Source organism: Panthera onca, chromosome B4, assembly GCF_046562875.1.
Source record: "Panthera onca isolate mPanOnc1 chromosome B4, mPanOnc1 haplotype 2, whole genome shotgun sequence".
Lineage (NCBI taxonomy): Eukaryota > Metazoa > Chordata > Mammalia > Carnivora > Felidae > Panthera > Panthera onca.
The window spans coordinates 87,664,272-87,690,674 of NC_138345.1; the positions used below are offsets into that span (position 1 = coordinate 87,664,272).

Below are 26,403 nucleotides of genomic sequence, written 5' to 3' on the forward strand. Positions count from 1 at the left end.
GAGTCTCTGGGTACCAAACAGTATTCTAGCCATTAGTAATAGAATTGAAAAAGACTGCCTGTGCTCTTAGAAGTTCTTGGTGTTGTGAATGAAATAGACGTATAAATAAATAAGACACAGTATGTGATATGATAGAAAGCATGATCAGCCAAATGTTACAGAAGCAAAGAAAAATGAGCCCCTGGGAAATAAGTGAGGCTTCACCAAGGAGGTGACTTTTGAGTCAGGCCTTGATTTTATTTGATAAAGTACACTATTCATAATGACTTCCCTTTTATTCATCTGGTCATAAAAATAACACTGAATTACCAAAGGTACAAATACAACATTACAGCTCATGCTTGTTCCCATAATTTTCTACCACAAAAATCCCTACATTAGAAATCTATTTTACCATACCATGGGGTGCCTGAGTGACTCATTCAGTTAGCCTCTGACTTGAGCTCGGGTTAGGATCTCACAGTTCATGGGTTTGAGCCCCATGTTGGCCTCTGTGCTGACAGCTCAGAGCCTGGGGCCTGCTTCAGATTCTGTATCTCCCTCCCCCCCCCCCCCCCCCGCGCCTCCCCTTCTCGCACTCTCTCAAAAATAAACATTAAAAAAATGAAAACAAATCTGTGTTACCATACAAAAAAGCTCATTGAGTATACACACATGAAACATATTGGCACCCACTGTATGCTAGATATTAATGCTTTTTCATATGTGTGCCAGCTCTAACGAAAAGTACCTAAAATATTTTGAGCAATGACAGTATCAAGAAAACATGCAGCCTTCTAAAGTGATTACATCAAAGATGATGTTCATTTGAACTTGAAGGGTTTACCAGAAAATCACTGCTTTATAACCATGTCGTGTATAATTAAAAATTGAAAGTCTGTCTCTGGCTTTCATTTAGAGAGATGTTGCTTTGAAAATAAACTGAATCACTGACACACATGCACTAATCTATATACACACGTATGTTCATTATGTATATATGAATGTAAATATATATCTATTTATATATGTAAATATAAATATATATATATAGTTGTTGTTACAGATTTGGTATGTAATTAAAGTATTATGAATGATTCTTCGGTAATTGCCCAGGACCTAATTATTATATACTTTGACAAGAAAAAGATTTCAATAACTTTTTAAAAGAAATTATAAATTTTTAACCAAAATGTTACTAATTGTTTATAAGGAAATTCTTAATAGTAAGCTAGAACATTTTAAGATTCCTCTTATTCTCATTGTACCATACCTGAAGTGTCTGTGTCATCATGATTATACCACCATCTTCCTGGGACCTTTGCTATCTTCTCTGAGACTTGTTCCATTAATCATCATATCTTTGTTATGTACCTTTTACCTCACATTTTCACTGTGTTCCTTTCAGCATATATATATCGTCAAGTCTTTTTTCTTCTTCTTCTAAGTGAGGAGTGAAGAGGACTCTTAACCTTGAAAACTGAAAATAATGGTTTGTACTTTCTTCCTACTTTCTCATCTTCCATTCAGTAGTCCTCTGCAGCATAGCATAGTAGTTACAAGCATAGGTTTTGGAACCTGACTGCTTGGATTCAAAACCTAGTTCTGCCACTTGGTTGTGTGAAATAAGAAACTTTTTAGTTTCTTCATCTGTTAAATGAAGATAAATTGTTTAACAAGTGCTTGGTACCTGGTAAACAATATGCAGTTATCAACTATTGTTATGTCATCACTGTGACCATCATACCACCCCCAAAAAATTGCTTTTGGTAAAGTCATTCTTGACCTTCTGTTTGCAGGGTTGTTTGTAGCCTCTTTACCTTTGAGATGTCACTCTTTACCTTTGAGATGTTGACATCCACTTTAACTGACAAATCTCAAATCTGTCTCTACTATAATTCTCCCTCCTGAGTTTCCTTCCAGTATATAACAATTAGATGGACATTTCTGCCTAGATAATATTACACTTAAACTAACCTTGGCTACTAAGACCAAACACTCTCCCAAGAAACCTGATCCTTTTATCTCATACTCCCCTAGTTGCAACTGTCCACCCACTAACCCAAGTCAGAAACTTGAGACTCTCCCCAGATCCTGTTCATTTCACTACCTCTTAGCATCACTTCCATCCATCTTCTCTTCTACTGTCAGTACAATATTTGAGTACTTGAGCATCTTTTATGTGACCTGTTGAAATATATCTCTAACTCCTATCTTTATTCCTTCATTTATCCTCTTCATCTCCATTTAGTGCATTGCTTCCAGAGTCGTCGTTTTAAAATGCAAATATAATTATTTACCTCTTTGCTTAAAACTTGCTTCTCATCACCTAAAGGATAAAACCCAAATGGGGCTTTTCATACCTCTTAAGCCAAAACTAAAGGTTCTTGGAATTTGTTATGTATCAAACTTGTTTGTGTATACTCCTTCCTTTTCCCTCGTTGCCTTTCCCACATCTCTATCTCTCCTCCCTTTTCTCTCTTTCTTCTGGATAAATACCTATTACACAGTGAGAGTCATGAAAGTAGAGACTGTCTTTGGTTTTCTTTTATATCCCCAATGTTTAGCATAATGCCAGATAATGATTAGAACAGTATTTCTCAGAGTCTGTCTATGGATGAGACAGTATGGTTGACAAATAAGCATAGAAATTAAGTATAAGTGATCTAAAACTTTTCTAGCAACTTGGTCAGGGTATTTTATATCTATTAAATCTCATAATAGAAGATGAGGCTTTGTTTTTTTGTATGTCATTTTTTATTTCATTTTTCTAGTGGTTCATTTTTACTGTACTTTATAAAAGTCTCAGTCTATGATGATTTGGAAATTGTTAAGAAATTAGTTCTTTCACATAAACAGAGAAATACTGCATTAGAAAATTTACCAGAAATGTTTAGAACTTCACCTGGACCAGATTAATGATCTTTCTGGAGCTGTCTAACTCCAAAAGAGCACATTAATTTTAAAAAGAATAATAGCACATTTTATATATATTTACTTCTTGCAACCGAGTAAGTCAGAAACCCAGCTATATATAAAGTTCAAGAAATAATACAGTGTTAGGTTCCACCGGTGTAACCAGTCTGATGGCACTTGCGTCGGGCTGCTATGTTAACCCCAGCCTGGCAGACCCCAGTCCCACGCAACTAGTTCCGTGAATGCACAGTGAATGATAGGAAAAAATCCTTTTGGAACATTATTTTTATATTACTAGAAACTCTTCAAATAATAATCTTCTGTTCCTAATAAATATCTGTTGAGTGATTATTTAGATAAATTTAAAGTTCTTTTGGATTATGAAAATAATCAGAAACCCTTCATAGTTTATGCTATTACATGGTCCTTAAACTTCTTTTTCAACTCACCTGAAGTATTTATTGTCAGTTTGGGGTCTAGTGTAATGAAATAATGAAGAGAAGTACATGACTTGGTGATTTTCCTTAAAGAATGTAAAAATTCAGTTAAACTTTGTGAAAAATTTCTGCTATCCTTTCATGTATGCCTTCATAGGGAAACTAAAAGATCAGTGAATCAGAAATTTGTGATACTTATTTTTTCAAAAATGTTTCTATACTGAATATTATGTGCAAGGCACTGAACCACACACAAAATTATGAAGAACCATTGCTTTTTCTAAAGTCCTTCATCTTGCTTGCCTAAAATAGTGGCATTCATTTCATTGTGAGCCAGTTTTGAATTATTAACAGTGTAGAGCAGATAATAATACTAAATATTACAATTGAATTCATATGCTTTAGTTCTTTAAAATAAATACAATTTATACTAAAGTTTATTAATATTATTAGAACCATTTGATTTTAGCTTGCTTCCTATAAATAATATTAAACATAAAATCACTCATTAAATAGCCTCTTACCAAAAAAAAATTTTTTTCTAGACAATTGATGCTATAGCTGAGTAGTTTGAAAACCTCACTAAAATACATCTGCCTGAAACTTGCAGTATTGTTGTTGGTATAATCATCTCAGAAGCTTTCAAATTTACTTATATTAAAAATAGATCTTCCGTCTAGTTTCTGCTGATAGCTTTTAGTATGAAAATTAATGTCTTTACATAATCATGGCTTTTTTAACATTGAAATCTCTAGTTATAAGCTTTACTTACTGCCAGTAACAGGGTAGACCTTTTCACAAACTTAGAATTCTCCTTCCTCAATTTTATAGATTAGAGAAAAAAATAACACTATTTCTTTGTTAGCCCACAAAATGTTCCCCATTAGTTCTCCTATTTCCCAGAGCTTTCATAATAATTCTTTATTGAATTTAAGTATTGTATGAAGAAGAAATTTCATAGAATTTGAAAGAAAGGGTGACAGCAGGAACTTAAATTTAATTTATGTCTTAAGCATAGTGACCAGGTTAATAACATACATTACATTGTTAGAACATTATCTTTGTCCAATTCAAAAATGCAGCCTTTGAAACTATTTTATGTAAAGTTCCAATATTTTAAGTTGAGTGTATGTCAGTTCTCTCTTCTCTGACTAGTTGGGAGAGGGAAAAACAGAAGTTTTGGTTTTTTGGGGTTTTTTTAAATAAATAAATTTATTCCCACTTATATTTTACTTACCTGAATTTATTTTTTAAAGAAAGCTTGGAGGGAGATTGGAAATGAAAAGCAAAATAGAATGATTGTATATGCTTTCCCAAAATATGTGGAGAAGCTTCAGAATTGATCTCTCAAATGTAACGAGATTGGCCTTTCCTAAGGGAAAAAGTAACGAAGAATAAAATATCAGGTGTCTTAAAAATACTTCATTTTTAAAATTTACTTGATGAAGGGGCAGGCTTATATTTATACTTCTTCATTGTAAAAATCTACATCATACTTTCCTTTCTCATCCACTGTTTCATTACAGAACTAGAGCCAATGTCCCAGTATTTACAGAAATGCTTCAGAATTCAGACCTTTTTAGAATGTCTATACTGTTGTCATGACAAAGTGAAAAACGATAGCATGGCAAATCTGAAAATTCTTTATCCATCTAATATTAAAATCCAGGAAAAAAATATTGGATTATTCTAAGGTCACTTCAGGTGTAATTTTTTAAATTATAAGAAAAGAATATGGTTTCCTCATTTTAGATTGGGTTTTTATTTTTAGTATTGGTTAGTTTGAAGGTATAGCTACTTTTTTTTTAAAGGGTGTGAGTGGCATTACATTTTGATCAGTTACAGAATGAGTTACACAACTCAGAGCTTTAGGTAATCAAAAATTAAGTTTGTTTTCTTTCCTGTTCTAGTTACCGGTTTACTAAAATAGTGAGCATACATGATCACTTGAAAATTGGGCTTCTGGAGCACCTGAACAGAAAGGGAGTGGTTCATATTCAGCATTACAAAAGACAACTTTCTCTTTTTGAAGGGGATTACTTTGGCTATTTTCCAGGTACTGGGGAAATTCCAGATTCATTACAAGTTATTGGGATGGCTATTAATTATTCATTTCCTAAAATATGTTGATTACAGACTTGAGATTTGGTTATATAGTAGAACTTTATTTCACTTCATCAATTAAAAAATGATATAGAAATTTATAGTGAAATACAAAATTGAGACTCTTATGAGTCATTAATTTTTTCCAGAGAACTCTAGAAACATCAGTCTTATTGATCAGAACATATTTAACGGAAGAACTTTTTGAAAATAATGTAAGAGCAATAGGATTTGTGCATGTGTGTATAAGGAAAACTTATGTACAGAGCATTGTAGCCTTTCCAGCTAATTAAATAATGAAAGAAAATCATAACCTCACATAATATTCCAATTTTAGATGTATGGAAATTTGTAACCAGAGAGTTTTTCATAGAGAATTATTACTTTATAAAATAGTTGAATGGTATATGCATTCTTTTTAAAAATAGTTCTTCATGGTGGCAGTGGTTAAAGTTCTATATACATTGAACCATATGGCAGAATGTCCACTGGTTGAGACATTCGATTATTTAGAAGAACTCTCTTCAGAATTTTTATACCTCATTCTAGGTTGAAGATTTAGTGAGGAGTCTTGATAAAAATATATTTCCAAATACTCTTCCTTCACATGTCTTTGACTTACATGGATTTATCCTGATAGCTTGGGGCATTCACAGTAGCTGTTTTTCTTCATAAGAAAAGCCTGCCTAGGCATTACTGGGACTTTTGTTTTTGAACTTACAGAACTTTTAGATACGTTATAGTTATATACCAGGGTGTAATTCAGTTCTCTTTAGTCTAGTGTTTTCCCACTGTTCTCAGTTTCTGTAAGGACAGCTTCCAGTCTTTCTGTCATACAAGTTTTCATTCTCAACACACCTTTATTAAGGTATGTGTCAGGCATTGTGCTGTAGACCCTGAGGTACAAAGGTGAAATAGACATGGAGGCTGCTTTCAAAATAAGCACAGTGTAAGTGAGTTCAAGGTATAGAGTTTGCTCAGAAGAAGTAATATTAGTTCTTCCTTGAGGTGCTGAGCAAGATAAAATGTTGTAAGAGATACTGACATGAGTGTTAAAGAATAGGAATTTCTTACAGGGGAAGAACATTCTAAGAAAGGGAGGAAGAAGTACATGGCTAAGGTTCAATCTTAATACATTAAACTAAGGACTAATATGTCTTAAGACTCCTAATTCAAATTCACATTCAAGAATACTCTTATTACTTGGGGTTTCTATTTTAAATGCATATGTAAGCACAGGTAGAGAACCACAGAGCCACTTTCAGGAACAGATACTTAGTAGTCATGTCTGCTCACAAAATGACTGGCTTGCACATACCCAGGCATTCTCATTCCTCATGGATAAACCAATTTTTCATACTAACTTATGTCCTGACCTTCCAGTTAACCAACTGGTTGTTTTATCACAAAGACTAATTTAAATTAATGAATACCAAAACTCTTTAACATCTACTAAATGTGAAATTTAGTTTTTTAACTAAAGCAATTTTGCTTGTTCATTACTGTAAGTTTTTACTTACTCCTTTTTACATTAAGAATTGAGACTACTGGTACAGAATCCTTCTCTTCATTCTGTTTATTGCTTTATTTTTAACATAGTGTTTGATAAAATTCTACCAATTGTAAAAACCACTGTAGGCACCATTTGATATAAGTAAAATGTGGCTTAAGATCTGTGTTTTATTATGAGTCACATCACTTCATACTTGAACTTCAGTTTTTTTGGTGGTGAGTTGTAAGAGGTAGCTCTCCTTGAAATACTGAAGTGTTGGTATCTGTCAATGTCAGGTAGTTGAAATCTGAATTAACAAAGGTGAAGCTCAAAATGGCATATGACTGGTAGAACATCACAAAACTCATAAGTAGCCATAAAATAACATACTAATACTATTTATGTAATCCCTTTTGTTTTTACAATAGATTTATATCTGTATTCCAGGTTTTGCTAGGAGAAACCGTTTATGTTAGGAAAGGATGAGTTCTGTTCTGTTCTGCAGTTCAAGAATCATTGAGAGTGAGAAATATATCCACATAGGTGCATAAAACGTGTGATTTCAGGTCCATATTATGTCACTCAATAAAGTATCTTACATGTTAAAAGGAGAAATTCCCTTTGTCTGTATATGTCTTAAGAAAGGAATTATTTTGGGACAGTCCCAATCAGATGGAAAAGTGATACTTGTTATAGCAGAGGAATCTTTGAGAGAGATGCTTCAGAACTATGGTTATTGTTGTTTTTATTATTGAACTAACCAAAATCTTTATTCTTTAAAACACTGTATTTAATGGCAACTAGTCCAAATGTCCAGTTTTCTTGTATTTGTCAAAGATGTTCATTCTTCTAAGATAGCCCCATGTTAAAAGATAGAATGAATTGTATAAATTATAACTCAAACTGCAGTATGACCAATATTAAGAAACTACCTTCTTACTTCTGCCACGGTGATGGCATTGAATACTGACAACACTTGAGGCATGGAAATACTTTAGTTGTTTGACCTGTATTCTAATTATACCTTGAAATTTATACCAAAAATTAAAAGAGAACTTTTAGTATTTTAGGTGGTCTTTATACTACTCCAAGAATATAATGATTCCCAGAGTAATAATTTCAAGGTGAGGGAGAAAAGTATTGTATTTTACAATATGAGAAAGAAAAGTCTGACATCAGTTTCAGTTTTTAAACTACTATGATATGTGCATTAGTAGAACACTTAAACTGTCTATTGAATTTCTGTATTTATATATGTTTGTATAAATTTTTAGAAAAATGTACCTTGTGAGTTTCTTAACACAGTATGTTCTGGTGTACATCTGAAACTAATGTAACATTGTGTGTCAACTATACTTAAATTTTTTAAAAATTATGTTTAACAAATAGAATGCTTTTTTTTAATTTAAACATAAGGGTTACCTCAAAATATATTGGTTATGATATCTTGATAAGTAATACAAGCACTTATTAAAACTGTGTTTTGTTTTTAGTTTGTTAATGTTCAATTATAGTCATCTTCAAAATGGCTTGTGTCACTTTGAAAATAATCATTGGTCTCTGTATCAACGACTTTAAAAAAAAATCCAAGCAGAGACCCACTACAAAGTAGATAGTGAATTGAATGAAAGTTAAAAGGATGGGAAAGTTTTTTGGTGTTTGCTTGTTTGTATGTTTCAGTTTATTTATTTTACATAATCTCTACTGTGGGGCTCAGGCTCACAACCCTGAGATCAAGAGTCACACAAAAGCATGGGCAAGTTTTTAATAGGTGCTGTCCTTCTTTTGGTTTATATGATTTAAACCAAGTGATTTAAACCATTAAATCAGGTAGAAGTGCTTGATGAAGTTTTTGAGATTATCCATTACCAGCTAATATATTTTTGCCTCCCTAAGTAATAATTCATTCAAGAAAAATTTGCTCTGTGCCAAACATTGAAGGAAAAGATTTAAAAAGCCAAAAGGATAAAAACATTTGTATATATAGGCAAAAACATGTTTTGTTAAACGTGTGTTTATTGTACACATACTGAGTGCTGGAGATATACATATAATTGATATTATGGTTCCTGCTCTCATGAAGGTCACAGTCCATTTGGCAAGACAGATAAACTAAAATTAAAGTTACAGTATATTAGGAGATAAGTGGTGTAGTACAAGTGAGCATTATGCAATATGGAAACATACCAAAGGAAACATTAGAAGGAAATCCAGGAATACTTCCCAGACAGGATACCTGAATCTTGATGGTTTAGTAGAAGTTAATAGAACAAAGAAGGTATATTTCACATAGATGGGATGGATTGATGTTGCAAATTTAAGAGTGAGAGAATACATGGAGGTCAATGAACCTCAAGTAATTAAGTGAGGCTAGGATAGAGTCACATAAAGGTATTAGCAAGATAAGAGGCCACATAGGTGGGCAAAAGACAGACTCTTCTCAAAAATTGAGATTTCAATCTGAAATTGCCATTATTTTTAGCATGAAAGTGATATACATTTTAGGAAAATCACTCCGGATGCTACTGGAAAGCTACAGATTTTAAATTATATTTGGAAGTTCTTTGCAAGATAAGGATACATAGAATTAAGTGAAAACAAAGTTCAAAAATTATTCACATCTGTACAACTTGGTTCTTAGTTTGGTAAAACCATAAATTAGGTTCTTTGTATAATTGTGTTACATTAGTAGAATATCATATTCTTAGTATAACCCTGAACTGATCAAATACAAGGATTTGAAAGCTGATAATTGTTGGAAATGCTGTCTGACTTCCCCTTTGCCTCATTGACTATGTTAGTGTTCATCCTGTTTGTATTAAATCAGATGATACTACTAAGTGGTGGCATTTAGTGTAGCCGTGGTGTATTCTGGGTTGCCTGACCCTACCTCTAGTGCTGGGTTTATAGTTAAAAGAACATATAATGCAAAAGGAAAAGAGAATGAATCTCAAAAGCTGTGTAAGATTTTGAGAGGTTGACATGTAAAAGGAGTTCAGAAGTTGGAAAGTATCCTTTCCTGAATCGCCTCCTACACTGTAATCTACCTTTATCTTCCTCTTGCTCACATAAAATTTGATATCTGCTGAAAATGGCTTGTAAATGACACTAAGGTCTATATAGTCCACTCTAAACATTTTTTTTTGCTTTCATTGCCTAAGAATTAATTATATAATACAAATTCCATGATATTATAAACAATTTCCCTTTTGCCTTATTATAGGTACTAGACTACCAATTTGAGCAGTATTATTTTTATTACATTGAAAATACCAAAATAGATGTTATGGTTACTTAAGTAAACCTAAATTAATTCATAATTGAAACCACAAAACAGAACATCATAATTTATTTCAAAAAATCAAATATGCTTAATTTTTTTTTTTTAAATTTTTTTTTAACGTTTATTTATTTTTGAGACAGAGAGAGACAGAACATGAACGGGGGAGGGTCAGAGAGAGAGGGAGACACAGAATCTGAAACAGGCTCCAGGCTCTGAGCTGTCAGCACAGAGCCCGACGCGGGGCTCGAACTCACGGACCGTGATGTCGTGACCTGAGCCGAAGTCGGACGCTCAACCAACTGAGCCACCCAGGCACCCCAAATATGCTTAATTTTGAAGTTTTAGTCAAACAGTACATGGTATATAGACATAGTTTATGGCATGCCAGTTATTGGCATGAACCCAGCAGGTTGAACTTTTCATAGCTACCAAGACTGTTTAATCCCAGACTATTAACCTAAATGAGTGGTAAGCAAGCTGTGAAAAACTTTGACTCCCAAGACAAATGTCTTCCTGCAGTAAAAATAAAGAAAAGTATATGTCAGTCATTACATATTCTATTTAATGACTCTAGACATCTAATTCATAAAGTAATATTGGATTCTTAATAAAGAATAATAACACTGGGTTCAAATTATATGGTATTATCAACTTAAAATTATTCTATCTTGAGATAAAGTGTTACGGAAAAACTGTACTTCTGTCATCTATTTTATTTTAACTCCTAAATTATTTCATTCTGAATAGAAAGGAGATGGAGAATTAACTAATTCATAGTTTTAATCTTGCCAAAAAGGAAAATTGAATTGTCATGATACTGAAGAACTGGAGGAAGTAAGAACACACTTAGCCAGAGTTCACATAACAAAAGTTAAGTTTCCTCAGGCTCAGCGAATCTGTACTGTCCCTTCTAAAATTGGTTGACCAAATGGAAAATGTAAAGGCTGCTCTTTCATAAGGAATTGACAATGGAAGCAATAAATACCTCTTTAAAGTTAATTTCTTGCTTGCACTCTATCTCAGTTTTTACCTACTCAGGCTAATTTGCAGGTGCCTGGGATGAGTAGACAAACCATAATTTCTACCAATCAAGTAAAAGAAGGAAAGAAAACTCTGAGCTTCTCTCCCAGTTAACAGGTAGTTTGCTGTGGTTAAAATTAATGCAGATTTTACAGCAACAAATAATAGCATTTTCATTTATTATAAGTAATTGATTTGAAATTTGGGAAATGAATAGTTGAGTGCATCATTTGAGTGTTCATTTGACCAGTTATTTATTAGTTCATGAGGCCATCATTTAAATTTTTCTCTATATATTATGGCAAGTCCGTTTGTTTCTCTCTTCATTTTACATGTTTAACCTGTGATTACTTTTACTTGAAAATGTGTTTTATTCTTTGCAGTGTTTGAGCAACACTCCTCCACTTACTGAATATTTCCTCAATGATAAGTATCAAGAAGAACTCAATTTTGACAATCCCTTAGGAATGAGAGGTGAAATAGCTAAATCTTATGCTGAATTGATCAAACAAATGTGGTCTGGAAAATTTAGCTATGTCACGCCAAGAGCCTTTAAGGTTAGTATGGTTAATACATTTTCGTTAGGGCTATATGACCCCCAGAACAAAAATGTGTTCTTTGGGGGAAGCAGTGAAAAATCATAGCTGTTACATTGGCTTATGGCCCTCCATAGGGACCTAGCACAAATAGAAAGATACACAGTATATCAGTGCTGTTCAATTTTCTGGGTGGGAGGTGGGGTGGACGATTACTTTAAAATGTCTAAAAAATCTCTTGGAGATGGGGAGGGAAATATTGAAATAAAGATTGGAAAACACTGTTATGGTACAAAATGACAAGAAAGAGACAGCAGAGCATAGGCAGGTTGCTTTATAATAAATACATATATGAGAAACCTACATAAATTTATTTATACAAATGTAAAGGCTAAATTTGGGCATGTCATTGAAGTCTAAGCACTCAGGTTATTTTGAGAGTCCTTGTAAATTTGAAAAATTATTAAAATGAAACTAGTCTATATAACCAGCGCTAAATATGAATTACTTTCAATATAATCCTTACACTTTTAAGTTCATTCTTTTTTGTGAAGTGGTTTCTTAGAACCAATAAAACTTTAATTTGTCATTCAAATAAGAATGAAATTTAGTTTTATATAGTTAAAAGAGTTTTCCTATTTATTTACAGGTGAGATCTATGGGAAATTTTAAACTTAAAAGAGAATAAGAAGCTCTCAGCTTTCAGCCATTTTTTAATATACACAAATGACGCTCATATAGGACATCTGCTAAGCAATATTTTATTAACTGTATACTAGTTCCTAAAACATAAAAACAACAAATCAAAATACTCCTGTATTTATCTTAACTTTCTAAGCTTTGAACAAGCTAGTTTAGACAAACTATTTCTCAATCCTTACCCAGGATTCTAGTTAGTTTCATTTTGCCAGCTATTCTCTTTTAAAATTATGTGTAAACAGGCTCTTGATATCTGACTTTTCCTTTCACATTTCTTTTCAGTCTTATAAAAAAATAGTACTGCAAAGACTAGGAAAATTATATATGAACACAAACATTCCTTTTACCTCTGGAATTTACCCTCTTTTTTATACACAGAAAGTAAAGGAGAGCGTTGTAATTTTTTCTAGTGACCCAGAAATATTATTGAATTTTAATAAGTTTGAGTATTTCCAAATCCTTTGTACAAAACTCTACCATATTTTCTCCTTGTTACTTCCTCAGGTCAACATTTCTACATTAGAGATTAGTTATAATTTTAAAAATGTTTTTAGATATGTAATTATCTGTATGTACTTATGTGTCTGTAGTTACCTATCTGCAAATGACTGCCAAAGTGCCACAAGTTGTTTTGAGGGTTACAAATAGATTGTAACAGAGTCAGTGAATTCACAAATATAAAATCCATAAATAATGAGAATCATATTTGTTTTAATCAATTTTGTCCCCGTAACTGATTTTGTATTTTTGCTTTTCTTGCAGACGCAAGTAGGACGTTTTGCACCTCAGTTCTCTGGATACCAGCAGCAGGACTGTCAAGAGCTATTAGCTTTCCTATTAGATGGACTGCATGAGGATTTGAATCGAATTAGGAAAAAACCATATATACAGTTAAAAGATGCTGATGGAAGGCCAGATAAGGTAAATTTAATAATATCATTGTCACCATTGTTAAAATAATGTGATATTTCTGTGTAATATGTGTCTGTTTTTCTTACAGATAGTTGCTGAAGAAGCCTGGGAAAACCATTTAAAAAGAAATGATTCTATCATAGTAGATATATTTCACGGCCTTTTTAAATCAACTTTAGTTTGTCCTGAATGTGCTAAGATTTCAGTAACATTTGATCCTTTTTGTTACTTGACACTTCCATTGCCCATGAAAAAAGAACGTACTTTGGAAGTTTATTTGGTTAGAATGGATCCACTTACCAAACCTATGCAGGTAGGTCATGATTGTTTTCTTTGCCTTTGTTGCTTTTATTAAAACTTAGTGTCGAGGGGCGCCTATGTGGCTCAGTTGGTCTAGTGTCTGACTCTTGATTTCAGTTCAGGTCATGATCCCAGGGTCGTGGGATCAAGCCCCATGTCAGACTCCACACTAAGCTTGGAGCCTGATTAAGACTCTGTCTCTTTCTATCCTGCCCCTCTTCCACACTCTCATGCACTCTCTCTCTCTAAAATTAAAAAAACAAAACAAAAACTTAAGTGTTGAGACCTTGTGTCTCAAGCACAATTCAATAATTAAGTTTATATATGTAAGAGATTTTATAAGCTAAATACTTTGGAAATTAATACACCTTTTTAGAATCGTGAAAGGCTGAGGGATGTGTAAAGTATCATTATTTGTAAAAATAAAATTCTCAAAGGCTTTTTCTTACAAAAGAAAAAATGAGAGGTTCAATTTTGCAATGTTATGATAAATATTTTTCCTATTTTCCAATTTTAATGTTAATTGTAATTTTTTTTCTAGTGTCTTTTGAAAATAAAACTAATAGTACACATTTTGATTCATGTTATGATAATGGTATATTTAAATACCTGTAATTTTTAGTCATCTTAACAACTTGGAGGAGAAATAGAAATTTAGTTGGGCTGGGATGCCTGGGTATGCCTGGGTGGCTCAGTCGGCTAAGCGTCCAACTCTTGATTTTGGCTCAAGTCATGATCTCACAGTCGTGAGATTGAACACCACATCGAGCCCCATACTGGACATGGAGCCTGCTTAAGATTCTCTTTCTCTCCCTTCCCCTTTCACCCCTCTCCTTCTCTCTCTCAAAAAAAATAAATAAAAAATTTTTAAAAAGGGGGCACCTGGCTGGCTCAGTTGGTTAAGCGTCCGACTTCAGCTCAGGTCCTGATGTCACCATTCACGAGTTCAGGCCCTGCATTGGGCTCTGTGCTGATAGCATGGAGCCTGGAACCTGCTTTGAGTTCTGTGTCTCTCTCTTTTTCTGCCCCTCCCCCACTCATGCTCTCTCTCAAAAATAAGTAAACATTAAAAAAAAATTAAAGTAATTTAGTTCAGCTATAAATACTTGCTTCAATAATGTTCTGATCTTCTAACAGTTTGGAGTATCAAACACTGGTTATTCAATTCAAGAGCCCTGAAAAAGGCCTTAATATCAGTTGTCAGCCTGATTCCATTGCCTAGTATTATAGGATTATTTTTAAAATTTGTGAAGCAAAGCACTATATTTCCGCCCTTTATTAATCCTTTTCTGACACATGACCCACCCTAACAAAAGTAGTTCCTTCCTCTTCTACCTTCAGTTCCCCTAAAATTCTCTTCCCGCACTTAACCAAATTTCCCTATAACTTTGGTTTACTTAATCATTTCTCTGCTAGACCATGAGTTCTACTGCAGAAATGCATTCCTAATGGAGAAATATTCAAAAATTCTATTCATTCAAATATGTGTTGGACGCCTAGTGAGAGTGTAAAGCTCTGTTGGGCAAACGGTTCTGGAGGCTAGAAGTCTTACGATCAAGAGTGCCAGCATGGTTGGTTTCTAGTGCAGACTCTGTCTTGTCCTCGCTGTGTTTACATAGAGAGACCACATGCATGCACATAATCTGTAAGGGCACCCACCTTTTTGATCTCATCTAAACTTTCTAAAAGCCCCATCTCCAAAGGCTATTACATTGGTGGTCAGGGCTTCAACATATAAATTTTAAGGGGACACAATTCAGCTAATAACAATGTCATGAAATCGATAGAAACATTTGCTTTTAATGCATTTACAATCTTACCATTAATTTAGTCAAAGTGTTTGGTTTTACTGTCGGCAAGGGCACAGTAAATGAAGTGTTCATCATAAAAGTACAGTCCTTTCATTCAAAGTAATTAAAGTGTGGTGGAGACTAGTCATGTATTCAGTTGTAGGAATTCCCCCTATTTCTTTTGCTGCTGCTTTTATGTTTCCTTCCTGAAGTCAATGAGCCTGATGCCCTCGTGTCAATATTTCATTCAGTAGTACTAAGAATGTTAAGGAGGGCCAGTAAAGACCCGCTTTTATTTTTGACTGGGGGAGATGTGTTCACATTTCTAAAATCACATCCTTTAATAAGTATAAAATTAACATTCTTTTCAATGGAGGGAAACCATGGCAATGCTAAACTACACCCTTACCTCTCTAGTTTGTAAGTTTACAAGTATATGCCAAAGAGTATAGTGGAATGAGAGAGCAGCATAAAACAATAAGTAAAAATTGATCACAACAAAAGAATATACTCTGTTTCTCCACAGTACATTTGTTAAAGACTGTACTCTCCCATGCCAATAATATAATCTATATTACGTAGAGACAGATTGCATTCAAATTACACAGTAGCCCAGAGGCATGTATTGGATATTCTTCCATGATTTGGATTTTAAATTATTTTTCCAGCAATATTAATTTCATTAGTATACCTCTTTTCTCACTTGATTTTTTTTCTCACCAAAAGTACAGATTTGTAGAGGTTGGAGTCATGGTCAGCACAGAAGAATTGGGAGGTTTTTTTCCAGTTGGAGGCTGTAACAACTCAAATACAAAATGATAGCCTCATTAACAATGTGCTTTAACCAGCTGAAGAGGAAAGGGAAATTAGCTGAGTTAACCTACTTGATGAGTTTTCCCATCACCGAAGTTGATTTAGGTCATAGAAGTTTATTAGTAATTGTATTGAACATGTATTACGTATTGGAACTTAAGATTCTGCAAAGTGCTAGAAATACAAAAGTGTTCCTGTTTCTTGTTCCCAAGAAGTTTGTCATGCAGTGTGAAAAGTGCTATGATAAGGTACTTTAGGAGTATATAGAAGGAGTGACATACCCAAACTGGTAATAATGCCGGTGTTGAATCCTTAAGGATGATTAGGATTTAAACAAGTGAAAGCTGAAAATAAAGGTATTGTAGACCAAGAGATTGGCATATACAAAGAGCTAAAGGTGAAAGAGGACATGTCCCACTTCTGGAAATTATAAGTAGATAATATGGTAAGTGCTCACAAAGAATTTTGACACCATGATAGGAAGTTGGACTTCATCTTAAAAGCTAGGGCACCCATCGAAGGTTACTAAACAGATTTGTATTAGAGAAAGAAGATTCAAGCTAGTACAAAGATTGGATTGGAAAAGCTTAGGTCAGATGTACTAAGACCATATAAGAGGTTTTTGCAGTGATCAGATGACAAATGAAAAGCGCTTGAACTCTTAATATTAGTGTCAGGATGGCAGTTTGAAGAACCAGTTGAGTATAAGAAACAAAAATGTTTACAGGTATACAAAGATGATGCCAAGCTTACTGGGTTGTAAAACTGAGGAAATAGTGGTGTTATTTATTTTAATGGGATATATAGGAAGAAAGATTTAGGAAGAAACCTGTTTTAATATTGGATATGTTGACCTAATAATGACTTAAATCATGTGTAGTCCTGGACGTGCTGAAATGCATGAAGAAAATTTAGGTAGAGTTTTCATTAGGTGTTGAGTTTATCTAGACTAGAGAAGAGATGTCTGTTCTTGAGATAGAAATTGGGTAATGAGGTCTATGAAAATGATAGTGAATATCTTAGAAGGATGAGATCCCCAAGGCTAGGATGACCTTATAATCTATCACCTAAACCAGAACTCTTAAAAATAAAAGGGGCCATTATTAATAATTATACAAGGACAGCAGACTAAATCAGGACTGGCCAAAGTAAACTGGGATATATTATCACAGTCTCTAAAGAGAGCCTATAGAATTCAGAAGAGGGCTAGGGTCAAACTCTAACAGGGTTTGACAACCTTGGTTACAGTTTAAATAAAGAGATGAAGACAAAAGCCACGAATGGATTGATGAGTGAATGGGAAGTGAGGAAGTTAAGATAGTCCATGTAGACATTACTTTTAACAATGTTATTTAGAAAGCAGAGGAGAAAGATAATTAGAGGGGAATTTTTAGAGGGAAAGCAATGAGGGACTGGTTTCCTTTTTTTTTTTTTTTTTTTTTTTTTTGAGAGATTTGTAAATTATATGGTAACTGAGAGAAAAAGCAAATAAGAGATGCACAGAATTTCTGGCAACTGTTGAAGGATCTGTTGAGAGTTGGACATTATGAATTTGTAGCAAACCAGTCTCTAAAGTTGGTCAGGTTCCACCAGCATATCCAAACAGCTCTAAGAAAGTATAGCAAGAATAAAACTGAATAACAAAATAAAGGTTTTGCAATAGAGTAGTTGAAGTGATGAATCAATCATATGGGATCTGGATGGAAAGTGTATGAAGACAGTAGGAAGCTGGTAAACTTGGAGAAAATTGGGAATTAAAAGGACTAGAGCTCTAAATGCAAGCCAAGAATAGGAAAAAATGAATTTCCAGGAAAATTAAGTAGTGGTTGGTTAGTCAGTAGTATGAAGAGTTTAAGATATCAGAGGGGAAGCCAGTTTATGACAAGGTGCAAGAAGTGAACTCCAGTTGAAAGTAAGTGTGTGTCTTTGTATCAAAGAGCCAAGAAACAGTAAGGCTAAGATAAATTATCCCAATGAAAAATGGTGGCGAGGATGACGGCAGGATTGGAGACAGACACTGTAAGCCAAATACCAGGCGAATGTGAGGAAGTCACATGAGGTCATTTCCAACTACTGAATATTTTTTCCAAAGTAATCAATTCATTATAATTTTTTGTTTTTTAGTACAAAGTGGTTGTCCCCAAAATTGGAAACATACTTGATCTTTGTACAGCATTGTCTGCTTTGTCAGGAGTACCTGCAGATAAGGTAAGATGTTTCTGGGTTTGAAGTATGTAAGTTGGAGTTGAGTTTTTCAGTGATGTAAAACCAGATTAATAGAAATTTATTTCCTTTTAGATGATAGTTACTGATATATACAATCATAGATTTCACAGAATATTCGCTATGGATGAAAACCTTAGTAGTATTATGGAACGGGATGATATTTATGTGTAAGTATAAAATTCATTGTGCAAAATATTACTTGGGAAAAATTCAGAGGAAATAACGTAAAAGTTTTCAGAGTTTATGGTCAGTTTTGTCCTTACAGGTTTGAAATTAATATCAATAGGACAGAAGATACAGAGCATGTGATTATTCCTGTTTGCCTAAGAGAAAAATTTAGACACTCAAGTTATACCCACCATACTGGTTCCTCACTTTTTGGTCAGCCTTTTCTTATGGCTGTACCACGAAACAACACTGAAGATAAACTCTATAATCTCCTGCTTTTGAGAATGTGGTAAGTGTCAGACAGTTCTTCATTGACAAAACAATAAAATAGTTAATAAAAAATATGCAGCATACTATCAGAATATAATTTGATAAACCTATATTATCTCAACTTTGTTTAAACAGGTAGCAACTTAAAAAATCAAATTATAGTTTAATTTTGTCTCTTAATCATGTAAAACACATTACTGAGGTAATTTCAAACCCTGAAAGTGAATTCTTTTAGCTGTTTTACACCGCAAGTTTACAGTTGGAAGAAAATAGGAACTTGTCATATCAGCACTGTGAAATTAAAACAAATTTCAGATATTTCATTTTGTTAAACACATTGCTAGTTTAAGAACTCCTACTGATGGTTTTATCTAAAAGGATAAACGTTCATGCTTGATAGTATTTTAAGGCAACCCCTTTTTTGTCTTCCTAAAACCTTGATTTGAATTATAATATAATCAAGACTTCCATTTGATCCCTTTTATTTTATCATTTTTAACTGACATATATAGTATTCTTTCTTGCATACCTCTTTGAATTGTTACAATCCCAGAACCCATACGTAAAGATCATATTATAGAGTTATAAGTAATCTTGGCAATAATACATATCATCTAAATGTGGATATTTATATAATAATTTTTTTAAGTCAAGAAATTATTTGCCACAAACTTTTAACATAGAAAGATGTTAAAACCCTAGAAGTAACAAATTGCTGTCTTTCTTTTTATATAGACAACCAAAACAGAAATGATTAGTCACTTGCACTTATGGTGCTAGATCCTGAGTTTGAATTTATCCTTGAATGTAGTATAAGACCAGCATTACTCCATTAAAAAGTTATGTTTCACTGAAGGAATGGAAAATGTTTTTTTAAGGTTTCTACCTTCATAGAACTTAAATTTGATTTCTGATTTTATTTAAGCCGATATGTCAAAATATCTACTGAAACCGAAGAAACCGAAGGATCCCTACACTGCTGTAAGGACCAAAATATTAATGGGAACGGCCCAAATGGGATACATGAAGAAGGCTCACCAAGTAAGACTTTCCTGTTAAATTATAACACCTTTCACTTGGATTATTGCCTCAGAAAAAAAGAAGATGGGGATTAAGGAACTGAAAAATATCTTCAAGCTGGGAAAAATAATGTTAATATTAATTTTGAAATGTAGCATTGGGTTTATTTAAAGACTTCTAATGTCTAAAATTAGGTGAGATGGAAACAGATGAACCAGATGATGAATCCAGCCAGGATCAAGAACTTCCCTCCGAGAATGAAAACAGTCAGTCTGAAGATTCAGTTGGAGGAGATAATGATTCTGAAAATGGATTATGTACTGAGGAAACTTGTAAAAGTCAACTCACGGGACACAAAAAAAGACTATTTACATTCCAGTTCAACAATTTAGGCAATACTGATATCAACTACATCAAAGATGACACCAGGCATATAAGATTTGACGAGAGGCAGCTTAGACTAGATGGTAAGTGTGAAAAATGGCTTGAACACTGAACTTGAGCAAACCATGTTTTTTTTTAGGTGAAAACTATGAAATTCAACAGTCATGGGAAATAACCTTTACCTATTTGTATAAAATCTTGAATGAAAAGTCTTAATTTCTAAGTATATTAAACACATCACTGTTTATTAAATGGGGGTTGGACTTATTCTTAAGTCTTGTATCTTTTTTCTTTAACTGCTTAAATATTTTAATGGCTTGGAAACAGCAATTTATCCTGATCACCTAGTGCAAGTAGAAAAGATGGCTATTTGTTTATTCTGGTATATATCTTAATATTAAAATATGTTGATTTTAACATGAAAGCATATTAAGTTTTAAAGGAGAAATATGTTTTCCATCTTAGAAAGATCTTTTCTTGCTTTGGATTGGGATCCTGATTTGAAAAAAAGATATTTTGATGAAAATGCCGCTGAGGTAAGTCATCGTTCATTCCCATGTTGATCATACTGTTTTGTTACACTCTGCTGCTACCAGATGTGTTTATTTTGCTGGTTATAGACTAGAAAAGGCTTGTTGGTTTCGAACATGCTTTCTATTAACAGTTTCAATCATCCATGTAGGTGTGTAATCGTAAGTTTTTTAGACGTGTGTAAATCTCAGCTGAAAAAAGCTTTATAATTCTTCTGAGAAAGTTTAGGAGTTTTTCATTACTATTCATAGTAAGATGGTATCACTAAAATGAGTTTTGTTTCATTTGTTCTCTTAACTCAAGAAATACTTCTCTTTAGGATTTTGAAAAACATGAAAGTGTGGAATATAAACCTCCTAAAAAACCCTTTGTGAAATTAAAAGATTGCATTGAGCTTTTTACAACAAAAGAAAAGCTAGGTGCTGAAGATCCCTGGTAAGAGACAAAGTTAAAAAATGTTTCTAATTATGTTTTAAGGATTTATACTAAGGTATGTGCTATATATCAAGTTGAAAAAGTACTAAATTCCCTTTGATAATTTAAATAATAAGCATTTCTTTATATGATAATAGTCTGTTAAAAGTGATTAAAATGTCTTTAAAAATATTACAATGTTAAGCTCTAATCTCATTACTGTATTCTCTCTAATAGCTGTTTCACTATGGATAATTAATTTTAGTTACTTTTTCCCAAGAATTTTTTTGCTGTGCAGCCATTTTGATAGAAACCTTTTTAGGAAAGTCATACGTTTTGTGGTGCTTTAATTCCATTAGAGCCCAGAAGTATTAAGATTTTCTAATGCTTATTTCTCAACATAGTTCTGTGTTCTTTTAGCATACTAAAATGTAAATAATCTAGCCTTCATCATTTCTTTGATACCTATTTACATACTAATTTATCTCATTATCTGATTTTTTTGAAGATAAAAATGATAAAGGAGTTTATCAGTCTGGTATATATTAGGTGTACTGAATAAAAGAACTTTCCAAGCATTTTTTAATTATTGTTTTCATTACCTCTATCAAGCTTTAAAGATTTCTCTTTATTTTTAGGTATTGTCCAAATTGTAAAGAACATCAGCAAGCCACAAAGAAATTGGATTTATGGTCCCTGCCTCCAGTACTTGTGGTACATCTCAAACGATTTTCTTATAGTCGATACATGAGAGACAAATTGGATACATTAGTTGATTTTCCCATCAAGTAAGTTTTGATTGTGCTTTATCAGCATTGGACAGCTGTAGGTTTTTATAAACATAAGGTAGCATCAGATCCAGTATTTGTGAGTCATTCTAGCAGTTTGTAAGGATCAGTAACAATTTTATTCCTTTTTAGATATTTTTCAAAGTACAAAAAGAAAATACACCTTTTTGAACAACGAAATAAAAGTAATTTTATGTTACGTTATCATACGGGTTCATTGGCCCTGTTTATATATCTAAGATACTCTGTGGGATTTTAGTGATTTTGTTTTTCCTAGGAATTATTTCATCATTAATCATCAGTTATTCCTTGGTATGCTTTTTAAAGAAGACTGGAATAATGTGAAACAGAATAATGTAATTGCTTAAAAAGATGGCACAGTAGTGTAATCACTCATTCCTGTTGTGTCATACTTCAGTTTATTTATCGCATTGTCCAGAGTATTACATCACTTTTTTAAAAAGTCTGGAGACAGCATCTCTGTAGTCTTTTTTTTTTTTTTTTTTTAAGCTTTCACTAAATTTAATAGAGCATTCACAAGGACAAAAATGAAATAGCGTATTCTCATTCACGTGGTCCAGGAAGGACTTCATCACATAACATTTTGCAGCAATAACTTGGCACTCTCCCATTTTGCTAAAAGAAAATCGATAGTATTCTTTTATATTTTATGATATTTATGCACCACAAGTTTGAGACAGTTAATAAGTAGACAACTGCCATAGGCAGGTGTATGTACTAGATGACTGGAAGTAAATAGATTATGTAATATTGAAAACATTCTTTGGATTGCTTATTCTGATTGTTGATTATAAAGTTAAAAATGTTTTGCAGCTTTTTACCAGAAACCAATGGCAATTTTGTCCTTAATTATGAATCATCAAAGTTTTCAAAAATATAACATTTTAACAGTGTGTAAGTATAAGAAGAACCAGCAGTAATGATAATCTAGAATCTATGAGAGATATATTTGAAATTTAGGATCATTATTGCTTTTTGATGACACAAGTACCCAAAAATGAATAATGATAAGCTATAAAATGGTCATGTTACAGTTTTGTGCATGACAGATTACAAACAGTTGGGTGCATTTCAAAGAATGTTGCCTACTCGGGATATATAGATTATCAAAACCAGGAAAATAGAATAAATATTGGGTTTAGATATATCTACATTATTATAAGATTTCTGTGAAAGTTCGTTTTCACTATTGTTTTATTCTTCCTTAAATAAATAATTACTAAAAATGACTTCAAAAATCTAAAAAATTAAAAGGGTCCAGATGGTAAAGGGTGATGACTGTTTTACTAGTATACTGAAAGTTAAATGTATTAGCACAAAAACATTAATCTGAATAACAGCATTCAGTAGAGAATTTGGAAATTCCCAACCTTTTAAGAATAATTTTGCCAAAATGTTCACATCTCAGAGGGTGTGTGTTTGTGTGATTTGTTTTACAGTTCTTTGGTTCTTAGTGATTTCTTTAGTGAAAGAGCTATTTTTTATATAAATGAGAGTCAAGCAACATTGACAGAGAATAGAATTCATGACATTTAGAGAAAACAAAACTAATTTGATCTCTTTGTTAAACAGTGACCTGGATATGTCAGAATTCCTAATTAATCCAAATGCAGGTCCTTGCCGCTATAATTTGATTGCTGTTTCAAACCACTATGGAGGGATGGGAGGAGGACACTGTAAGTTGACAGTTACCATTTTGCTAAAATTATGATGCTTGATAACTGCAGACTTTTTTTCTTAAGATATTTACTACTAAAAGGGAAAATTTGGGGTGCTTAACATCTCAGTTGGTAGAGCATGTGATTCTTGATCTAGGATCATGAATTCAAGCTCCACATTGGACCTGGAGCCTCTAAAAAAAAGCGGGGGTGGGGGGGGCGGTAGGCCAGGGTAGCTTAGTTGGTTAAGTGTCCATCTCTTGATACCGGCTCAGGGCATGATCTCTGCCCCCTGCTGTGCGCTGGGCATGAAGCCTGCTTAGGACTCTCTCTCTGTCTTTCCCCCACTCGTGTCCTTTCTCTCTCTAAAATAAAAATTTTTTAAAGAGGAAATATAAAACGTGTCTTACATACAGTAGTTGTTCAGTAAATTTGACTAATGAATGAATTAGCTTTTGAACCTTTTTTAACATCAGGAGTAAAGTATTGAGTTAATCATACTTTTCACTTTAATGTACAGGGACATCATGGTCAGGACTCGTGTCCATTTCCATTCTCCTTCCCTTTCCCTTTCTAAAATGCTTGATGTATGTGTTATAAATCATGTGTCATTGTTAGTTTTTACATGGTTGGTGCAGTATGTTACAGATCTTACATTTTTCTCTTAACACATAAGACATCTCTATGTTACTTTGTGTCCATTTAGTTAATTGCTTCTAACCACTTAGGACTTAGATCTACCATATTTTATCTCTGTGCTCATTTCATGGTCCACATCCAAATTGCCTTTAACTTTCTAACACCACAGGACAGATAAAAATCGTTGTTTATGGTCCCCTATGTGAGAATTTCTTTGAGCAACATACCCAGAAGTGAGATTGCTGAGTTACAGAGTATTTAGGTACTGCCAGATGGCTCTCCAGGACAGTTATACTAGTCCACACTCTCCAATTGATAGATTTTTCTTTTGGACCATCTTTGCATTCCTACTTAACCTTTTAAGTTTTGTTTTGTTTTGTTTAGAAATTAATTTTTGTTGGGGCGCCTGGGTGGCTCAGTCGGTTAAGCATCCGACTTCGGCTCAGGTCACGATCTCGCGGTCCGTGAGTTCGAGCCCTGCGTCGGGCTCTGGGCTGATGGCTCAGAGCCTGGAGCCTGCTTCCGATTCTGTGTCTCCCACTCTCTCTGACCCTCCCCTGTTCATGCTCTGTCTCTCTCTGTCTCAAAAATAAACTTAAAAAAAAAAATTTAGAAATTAATTTTTGTTTACTTAAAATTGTGTTTAAATTCACAGTTGAATTTGGTTAACTAATTTTATTTAGAGTGGTTAAGATTTCATTCCTAAGTGAAATGGTCTTGTAATTTTTTTATATTCTTTCTTTGGAATCAAGATTACAGTCTGTCCTAATAAAACGGTCTGGGATAGTTTTTTTTCTCCATCCTAAAGCAGATAGTATAGTATAGGAATTAACTATTCATGAAAGTCTAGTAGAATTCACCTGTAAAACCATCTGGTTTTATGTAGTTTTTACATAGCCATAGTTTTTTCTATTTATGTCATGATTATTGAAGTCTGTTCACTTTTCTTTTCCCCAAGATGTATGCATTATGGCATTTTATACTTTTCTAAAAATGTATCTGTGTATTCCACTTTATTTGAGAATCGTTATATATAATACAGTTACGTGATGTCTTTGTCCCTTTTTCGTTCTTTTCTCTAGGTCCAGAGGTCTATCTTATTAATCTATTCAAAGAATTAGCTTTTCACTTTATTAAATTTTTCTTTTTGTTATGTGAATGTATTCTTTCTCACTGATTTCTTTGTTATATTTTCTTCTTCTTTTCTTAATGTTTATTTTTTTATTTATTTTGAGAGAGATGGAGAGCATGAGCAGAGGAGGGACAGAGAGGGAGATACAGAATCCGAAGCAGGCTTCATGCTCTTGAGTTGTCAGCACAGAGCCCAGTGAGGCACTCAAACCCACAAATCACGAGATCATGACCTGTGCCAAAGTTGGACACTTAACTGAGCCATCCAGGCACCCCACTTTGTTATATTTTCTTCTTGTTACTTTGAGTTTGCTCCATTCCTCTTTTTTTAACTTTTGGTTTGAATACTTTGTTACCTTTTGCTTCACTTTTTTCCATGCTCTCTTGAAGGCTATAATTAAAGGTCTAAATTTCCCTCTAAATACTGCTTTATTCCATAAATTTTGAGTTGTATTTTCATTGACTTTAAATTCTATATATCTTTTTAATTTCCTTTATGATTTCCAGTTAGTCTAAGGTCATTTAATCATCTGCTTTTCTTTTTACTTTTTTAATGTTTATTTATTTATTTTGAGAGAGAGAGAGAGAGAGAGAGCAAGAGCACAAGCAGGGGAGGGTCAGAGAGACAGGGTGAGAGAGGATCCCAAGCAGGTTCCACACCATGAATGAAGAGCCTGATACAGGGCTTGAACTCAGAAACCATGAGATCATGACCTGAGCCAGAATCAAGAGTCAGATGCTTACTGACTGAGCCATCCAGGCACCTCATATGATCTGCTTTTCAAAACATGGTTTTTTTAAAGCTCTCCTTTTGTCTTAATTTTATTACAGAACAATTGGTTATATTGCCTGTATTATATTAATCCTTAGTTT

At 33.3% G+C, this 26,403-nt stretch overlaps 1 protein-coding gene across 9 annotated transcripts in view; it reads left to right on the plus strand.

Moving 5' to 3' along the window:
* The window catches only part of USP15 (ubiquitin specific peptidase 15), a 120,472-nt gene that overhangs the window by 87,320 nt on the left and 6,749 nt on the right, over nucleotides 1-26,403 (plus strand). For 4 of the 9 annotated variants that reach the window (XM_060657080.3, XM_060657082.3, XM_060657083.3 and 1 more), the window contains 12 exons: nucleotides 11,614-11,787; nucleotides 13,228-13,386; nucleotides 13,466-13,690; nucleotides 18,405-18,488; nucleotides 18,579-18,673; nucleotides 18,772-18,963; nucleotides 19,870-19,985; nucleotides 20,159-20,431; nucleotides 20,814-20,884; nucleotides 21,199-21,314; nucleotides 21,932-22,081; nucleotides 23,675-23,778. In XM_060657080.3, the coding sequence (XP_060513063.1) occupies nucleotides 11,614-11,787; nucleotides 13,228-13,386; nucleotides 13,466-13,690; nucleotides 18,405-18,488; nucleotides 18,579-18,673; nucleotides 18,772-18,963; nucleotides 19,870-19,985; nucleotides 20,159-20,431; nucleotides 20,814-20,884; nucleotides 21,199-21,314; nucleotides 21,932-22,081; nucleotides 23,675-23,778 (1,759 nt within the window). Of the gene's footprint in view, nucleotides 1-5,242; nucleotides 5,389-11,028; nucleotides 11,348-11,613; nucleotides 11,788-13,227; nucleotides 13,387-13,465; nucleotides 13,691-18,404; nucleotides 18,489-18,578; nucleotides 18,674-18,771; nucleotides 18,964-19,869; nucleotides 19,986-20,158; nucleotides 20,432-20,813; nucleotides 20,885-21,182; nucleotides 21,315-21,931; nucleotides 22,082-23,674; nucleotides 23,779-26,403 lie in introns of those variants that run through there. The other 5 variants (XR_009617191.3, XM_060657086.2, XM_060657084.3 and 2 more) reach the window with 4 other exon arrangements.